At 33.5% G+C, this 8,355-nt stretch overlaps 1 protein-coding gene across 1 annotated transcript; it reads left to right on the top strand.

Moving 5' to 3' along the window:
* The first annotated feature begins 3,036 nt into the window (after window positions 1-3,036).
* On the top strand, window positions 3,037-7,986 carry LOC100818239 (E3 ubiquitin-protein ligase WAV3). The gene is made up of 2 exons (XM_003556189.5): window positions 3,037-3,925; window positions 5,588-7,986. Exons 1-2 carry the CDS (start codon window positions 3,695-3,697, stop codon window positions 7,550-7,552), a joined length of 2,196 nt encoding a protein of 731 aa, XP_003556237.1. The 5' UTR covers window positions 3,037-3,694; the 3' UTR covers window positions 7,553-7,986.
* Window positions 7,987-8,355: the final 369 nt, after the last annotated feature.

Below are 8,355 nucleotides of genomic sequence, written 5' to 3'. Positions count from 1 at the left end.
CCCATGTCAACCCTGTTGACATTAGTGCCTGCCAATAGATCTCATCACATGCGTTCGATTTTTTTAAATTTCTTTTACTCCCCCCTTTTTTTTTGTTTCTTTCATCCTTTTATTTTACCTTTTCTTATTATAATTATTTTGGTTAATGAAATTAGTACTACTTTTTTTGCTTTTTAATATCAAGTTGAATCAATCAATGGTAAATATGATTTAGGAGGTTGACCAAATAGGAGGGTCATGCCAGTTCATGGAACCAAGTCATATATATTATAGACACACCCAATCAAGGCAAATATATACTTTTGACATTCATATTATGTTATGGCATGTTGCCACTTCCTCCACTAACCAACTTGATCATATAATTTATTTTATTTAGGCACTTCATTATTGGTGAGGGGGAAAAGAGAGAGATTAGGAAAAAGAAAAAGATAGTATTAAGGAATTAAAAATGAAAAGTATTTATTGTGTAAATAATAAAAATATAAATAAAATAATAAATATCGTAATTTTATTTTTTAATAAAAATATTTTTACTTTAAATTCTTTAATCAATTTTTAAGTATTTATCAAAAGAAAATTATGAATTACTACTGCTGATGGATAGTTACCCACTTACCCTTTAAAAAAAAAAAAAAGAAGTAAAGGGGCTTAAAGGGGGATTTGACTGAGATTCCAATAATTGAATGGTTGTTTTCATCAATTAGGTTTGATTATGGCTAGCCTTATGACTAATGTCACTGTATAAGATTAGATTTGAGAGATGCAATTAGGGAGACTTATGGCGTTTGATTGAGTGTATACCACTGTATTAGGCATGCATTAAATTATGTGCCTAAAAAAATTACTTCGTGTTTTACTCATTAAAAAAACCCTACTCATTTATATTTCTGTAAGAATATGTGTGCTTCACGTCAATAGCTAGTTTTAATGTTTTGTTGGGATAACTGTTCTGTAATTCGTTAAATTAAACACAATCAATTTCAATGTCTCTTTTTTTTTTCCATCAAATATTTCATGTACGTAAATAACTATTTGTTAGTTTTAAAAGTTTTATTATTTTATTATTAACATTCCTGCCATATTTTTTGTTTTATGAATGACATGTTTATTTAGATTTTTGAGTTATATTTTAATTTATTATGTAATTTTTGTATATTGCAGAAAATTTTATAATATAATTACAAACTGTGGGATTTAATTAAATATAGTATATAAGGTCATATTTTTAAGCTAATAAAAATATTTTGAGTAAGTTAAATTGAAATTGTTTTTAAAAATAAATTATATATTTTCACAATTAAACATAAAGATATAAAGAAATACAAGAGGATGCCATCTTTTAAAAATTTAAACTCAATTAGCAATAGAAAGAGTTAATGTGTGTTTGATAACACATCATTTGTCTCTACACATGGATCAAATAGAAGCAATTTAAAGTTACCTTTGCGTCATTTTCTTATATTAATTTGATACATGTTTGAAGAGCAACGTAGATGAGATGAGAAACAGATCCAAACATGCTATAAGATATTAATTCTTAAAAAAATCATGTCTTGTCTGGAGCTATCTGTCTTTGTTTATGCATTTTTCTCTTGAGGTGAACATTTGCGCTGTCTACTTATTTCCAAATATATATTACGATTTATAAGTAGAGAATATCATTTTAAATGATAAAAAAAGAGAAAATAATTTAATTTGACGTAAAATAAGAGATTATTTTAGTGTGTTTGGAGTAGCATCCTCAAACCATATCTACTATAAAAACAACAAGTCTTAATAATGGATAAATTATTTCTTGTTGCTTCTCAAAGACATGAAGGGTGTGATGGCAAGAAAGAAAAAAACAGGGGAAAAATAAATTTGAGATAAATAAATAAATATATAAAATAAGAAAAATATTCTTTTGTTAATTTAAATTCAAATATAGAATAATCTTACTGTGTTTTTAAATAGAGGCAAATATAACTTAAATTTCTCACTTCACACAATTTTGTTATATAAATGTTGCACAAGTATTTTTTTACAAGAGACAGATCGATTATTCAAAATCATAAAAATTGAACTCAATAATAGTTAATTTAAACCATAGAAGCAATTAGTCTTGTAATAGAATTTAAACCTAAATACTTATATTAATAATGACTCCATCCGTTTCAGATTATATAACATTTAAATTTTTTCATAACTATGTAATTAATTTGTTTAATTATAAGAAAACATTAAATATTTTTTTAATATATCTTTTATTTCTATAATTAATGACTCTTTTATTCTTTTTATGTAATATTCTTATTAAACATTAACTAAGGATAGTTTTAAAAATTATATAATAGACATTAATTTTATAAAATGACATATAATTTGAAAAAAAAATTTCCTTTAAAATATCATATGTTTTAAATCATAAGCAATAATTTAAGATAATATTAATATATTAGTAATTGATTTAACTTGTTTTTTATTTTTGAATAATGATTTACACCTTTGTTCCATATTAGTAGTAGGTTATTTTATGAAGACAAAAAATAATAGATAAATGAAAAAATAATTTTATATTATAATTAATTTAATTATAAATTTTATTGTTTAGCATTAATATTATAAAAAATATAAATAAAAAATTAATATTATATTAAAAAAATAAAATGATAATTATTTTTTAATTTTTTTTTCTCTTATTCAGCAATTATATCGTCACACATGTATTATTTTTTTAGGAATAATGATTGTATTAATTGAACCAGCAATTTATTAACCTGACGGAATCGATATTCGAACCAAAAGTCAATCATAACGAGTCTGTCATAAAATGTACGCACTTTATTTAATTCTAACATTTTAATAACAGAAAAGATTAAGTACTTTTGATAAGAAAACAATTTTCCACACTTTCTTATTAAATATGCATCATTATCTCCTATTAATTATATGTCGTAATGCTGTTTTGTCTAATACTCCAAACATTTAATCTAGAATGCTATAAAAACTAGCCAACATTTCTATTAATATCATGCGAGAATGCCCCATGTAGACGTGGTTAGGGTAAAGATGGTGTGTGTTAGCAGCAGCGGAATCAGAAATGAGAGTGGAAAGGAAGGGGCAATAAACAATAAAGGAAAGAAAACCCATCATGATATGATTGATAATAAAGCAAAGCAAGAAGCAGTGGCACCAACTTTTCCCCATTCAACCAAAACGTGCTTTTTTTTTTTTAATAATAAGTTTGTTTGAAAATGATTTCATTTCATGGCTTTTACCCTGTCTTTAATCTTTTGGATAAAGGAGCCTCAAAAACATACACACACTGCACAGGTCAAAATGCTCCTCAGTCTCACTCATTCATCACCACCACACAGTCCATGGCCGCCAACAAAAACAACGTCAAACCGACAACAACCTCAATAACAACGACCAGACCAAACCTAACATTTCCCTCTTCTCTTCTCTTCTCTCTCAAACCATGTTACTAGTGCCTTTCATTTCCCTCCTCTTCTCAACGCATTATATATTTATTCACCGACCTCGGTTTTCGTGCTGCGTTTTCTGCTTTTCATAAAACCCCATTTCTTTTCTCTCTATCTCTAAGCCAAAGCTCGAAGCTTTTCACCATTTGAGATCTGGGGTTGGAGCTTTTTCCCTTTTCTGGGTTGCTTGCAGCATTTTCGCCGTTAGAGTTAAGAGACACCAAAATATGGGAAGCAAGTGGAAGAAAGCCAAGGTGGCGCTCGGTCTCAACCTCTGCATGTTCGTTCCCAGAACCTTAGACGACGATTCGCCGCCGCACACGGTGGTTTCCGAGCGCCTCTCCGACGCCACTCTCCTCTCTCCGGCCAACTGGAGCACCAGCTCTTCCCGCCCAACCACACCGGTTTCCTCTTTTCACGGTTTGAAACTCTCCAAAAGTAGCAGCAAATCATCCAAGGTTTGCGTCTCTCATTCATTTTCAACTTGTTCCTCTCTCTCTCCGTGTGTGTATGTGTTTTTTTTAAAATGTTTTGATATGTTATATTTTGCTTGGTTGATTGTAGAAATTAAATGGACTAGAGTCTAGAAAGACTGAATCTGAAAGTTGTATTTGCAAAATAGGAATTTTTTTTACCGTGCTTAGAAAATGGTTCCGGGTTAAACTTTGTTAACATAAAAAGAAATGAAATTGTTTTACGGTTGTTAGGATTTTTTTTTTTTTTTTTTTTGTGAGGGAGGAATGATTTGTTTATGGCGGATTTTGTTATTTTAATGTACTGTTTTATGATATTATTATTATATTTTTTTCATTTACGAGAGTTTAATTGTGAATGAACTAGCCTTTTTTTTTGTGCTTGAGAATATAGTTCGTTTGTAATCCAGTCCCTGATTTATGGTTGGTGTGTGATTTAGTTGTGAAGTTATTTGAATTCGTCGGGGAATAATGCGAAATGGGTTTTGATTGGTTTATTGAATTGTACATGGTGTTTTTATCAGAGACTAAGTTGCAAGGGTGGTATGTTTTTTAAGGGACCAAAATGCCATTTTGGTAGTTAGGTTCCTTGTATTGATTTGGTTTCTTTAGTCTTTTTTCTATTGTGCTGCGACATGGGTATGGAGCTGTGCTTTCTTGACTTGTTCCAATAGTGTATGCGAGTGACATATGTGATTTTGAAGTTTGTGACAACAATTGTGCTTTTGATATGCCTTGAGCTGATATTACTGTTTCCTGCCCACTTCAATGCTCCTTCTTGTGGATAAGATTTTTCCTTCTTTTTCTTTCTATTGGCCAAGCATTTTTTTTTAAATATTTTTATTTTCTAAAAACAATCATGATATGATAAAGAGTTGGCTTGTCCATTTAGTCTAAAGTCATAATAGCAGTTTTTGATGACTGTGGTAGAACTGATTTGCTGAATATTCAATTTTATGTAATTGGAATAGTACTTTTTTGGCCAGTGTAAAGGATGCCTTAGTCCCTTTCAGTGTTATTCAGATTTGCCTGACTAGACAAGGTGATTAGATTTTTCACCATCCCTCTAATCTCGGTATTTGAAAAGCCTATTGCTTATTGGAGATCTTATGAATGATAGTTAAGCCTTGTTTTGGAAAAATGCTAGAATTGAAAAAGAAACATGAGAATGGGAAAGGGATGTTTTAAGTCAATGTATCATTGCATTACCCCTCTGTGTTTTCATGATAGATTGGTTCAACAGTATTATTAATTAACTTCTTGATAATATTCAAAAAATAATACTTAGTTGGAAAATGAAATTGCAGTTGAATTTGATTTATTTTCTTTTGTATATCAAATCTGATTGTTGCTTTATAGTGGTGCTACGTAACATGACAGTTATGAGAAGAGTAAGTACTTGTATGACTTATTTGACAGCAAATAATCAAATATAAGTGCTGGAATTCAAATATTCCTGCTTTTTTTATATATTTGTTTGACTTTTTTCTTTATTGGAACTAGAAGTAATATTTGATACGACTACTGTTTATTTACCTTGTGTTACTGTTCATGATTTTCTTTATTTGCATGAAGCGTTGAACATCTGTGAAATAATTTACATAATATTATATATGTTCTTACAAGCTTTTATTTTCAAACATTCAGCAAACCTGCTCAATATGCTTAACCAAAATGAAGCAAGGATCTGGCCATGCTATATTCACTGCAGAATGTTCACATTCATTCCATTTCCAGTGCATTGCTTCAAATGTGAAACATGGAAACCAAATATGTCCAGTGTGCAGAGCAAAGTGGAAAGAAATACCCTTGTCAGGTCCCAGTTTGGATCCTATCCAGGGAAGAGTTTCACCTAGTCCAGTAAATTGGCCCCAAAATGATGCTTTGATGGCAGTGGTCCACCGTGTGCCTCTACCTCTACCTCATCCTCACCGAGATTTGAATAGGAGGCATGTTGTGCCACTTTATCAGGCTTCTGAGCCAGGCATATTTGACGATGATGAATCCTTAAATCATCAACATGCATTTTCTGAGAGAAGCACTTGTAATAAGAGTACTGAAGATACTGATGCTGCTAGAGCAATGGAGATTAAAACGTTCCCGGAAGTATCTGCTGCTCCAGGATCCAAGACTTATTCTAACTTCACGGTTTTGGTTCATCTCAAAGCTACTGCTGCCGCCGCAGCAGCTGCAGCAAAAAGACAAAACCTTAGTAGAAACCAGACTAACTTGGCGCAGATTTCTCAGACTCCACGTGCCCCTGTCGACTTGGTCACAGTGCTTGATGTCAGTGGTAGCATGGCTGGAACTAAGCTTGCACTACTAAAAAGAGCTATGGGATTTGTCATACAGAACCTAGGTTCTAATGACCGGCTCTCTGTTATTGCTTTTTCTTCCACAGCTCGCCGCCTCTTTCCCTTGTGCAGAATGACTGATTCTGGGCGGCAGAAGGCATTACAAGCTGTTAATTCTTTGGTTGCAAATGGTGGTACCAATATCGCGGAAGGGCTGAGAAAATGTGCCAAGATAATGGAAGATCGAAAGGAAAAGAATCCAGTTGCCAGTATTATACTGTTGTCCGATGGTCAAGATAATTACACTGTCAATGGCTCTGGAACCAGCCAACCCCAACCAAATTACCAGTTTCTTCTGCCCACTTCTATCAGTGGTGGTGATAATTCAGGATTTCAAATTCCTGTGCATGCTTTTGGATTCGGTGCCGATCATGATGCTTCACTAATGCACTCAATTTCAGAGACTTCTGGTGGCACATTTTCTTTCATTGAGACTGAAGCTGTATTACAGGATGCGTTTGCACAATGCATTGGAGGACTTCTGAGTGTTGTTGTTCAGGAGCTGCAAGTGGGAATTGAGTGCACACACCCAAATCTCAATCTTGTCTCACTCAAAGCAGGAAGTTACCCTAGCCATTTGATGGCCGATGGATGCAAAGGATTGATTGATGTTGGAGACCTGTATGCTGATGAAGAGAGGGATTTTCTAGTTTCAGTTAATGTCCCAGCTACATCCGGTAATGAAACATCATTGATAAAGGTCAAATGTGTGTACAAGGATCCCTTTACTCAGGAAACAACAACATTGGAAAGTGAGGAAGTTAAGATTGAGCGGACTGAAAATGTGGGGCAGGTTGTAATGTCACTTGAAGTGGACAGACAGCGCAGCAGGCTCCAAGCGGCTGAGGCAATGGCCCAGGCGTGCAGTGCAGCTGAACAGGGAGACCTAAGTGGAGCAGTACTTATCCTTGAGAACTGTAGAAAGATGCTTTCAGAGACTGTTTCGGCCAAATCTCATGACCGCCTTTGTGTTGCATTGGATGCTGAACTCAAGGAAATGCAAGAGCGGATGGCAAGTAGGCATGTGTATGAAGCATCTGGGAGAGCATATATTCTTTCTGGATTGAGTTCACACTCATGGCAAAGAGCAACAGCAAGAGGTGATTCCACTGATAGGTCAAGTCTTGTTCAGGCATATCAAACACCATCGATGGCTGAGATGCTTACTCGATCTCAGGCCATGTTACTAGGTAGTCCATCAGGGCAGAGGCTTCTCCAGCCACTGGTGTCATACAGACCACAACCAAGCCCAAGGTGATCCAACAGAGATTTTGTGAAAACCATCTAAAAATTAAGCCCTTCCACTGATTTGCCTTTTTGGCTTATAAAATATGTGGGGGAGGGTGGTAGTAAACGGGAGTCATAAACAGAAGATTTCTTTGAGCTTTGATTTTGTTGTTTAATGTGTAAAAATGAATAAGAAGTCGAGGAAAGGGTGGAGGGTTACTTAAAACCAATGGAGGGCAGTAGATAGGAATTTACCACATTATGTTTCTTCTATTTTGTGGGGTTTAAGGTTTTTCTTTTGGCTTCACTTTTCTTTCCTCTAATTATGCCGTTTTTTTGGGGGGGTGGTGTACATACAGAAGAATGCCTTTGTTTTTTTTCTGGGACACCTGGGTATAAAGTTTGTAGCTGCGCAAATGATTGGTTGGGATTATCTCATCAGTAATATATATATGTTTTCAATTATTTCAGAACTTGTTCTTTTCAGTAATTTGTCTTTTGCATATCTCCATCTCTAGGCATGCAAATGCATAGGGAAATATGGAATATGGCACATTGTGGCACAGTAAAATGCTTGTGAATATCAAGGCTTTCTAGTTTCTACCAAACTATGACATGCCAGAGCAATGGTAGTAGAGCAATGGCTGGATGTATTATAAACTTTGCAGGATTATATATGCAGCTAGTTAAATTTTGTTTAAAAACTCAATGCTTCCAACTTTCCAAGATCCACTTATTGAGTTTTTTTTCGCAGGTTTATGCTTCTCCCTTTTACGATACTTTCATTCCTAAAAATGTATGCAAGCCTAACCCACTAAAGTTATTTTCTCCTTC

This window comes from Glycine max, chromosome 20, assembly GCF_000004515.6.
Source record: "Glycine max cultivar Williams 82 chromosome 20, Glycine_max_v4.0, whole genome shotgun sequence".
NCBI classification, from domain to species: domain Eukaryota; kingdom Viridiplantae; phylum Streptophyta; class Magnoliopsida; order Fabales; family Fabaceae; genus Glycine; species Glycine max.
The sequence above is the reverse complement of the archived record's forward strand: the minus strand, read 5'-3'. Positions and strand labels throughout refer to the sequence as shown.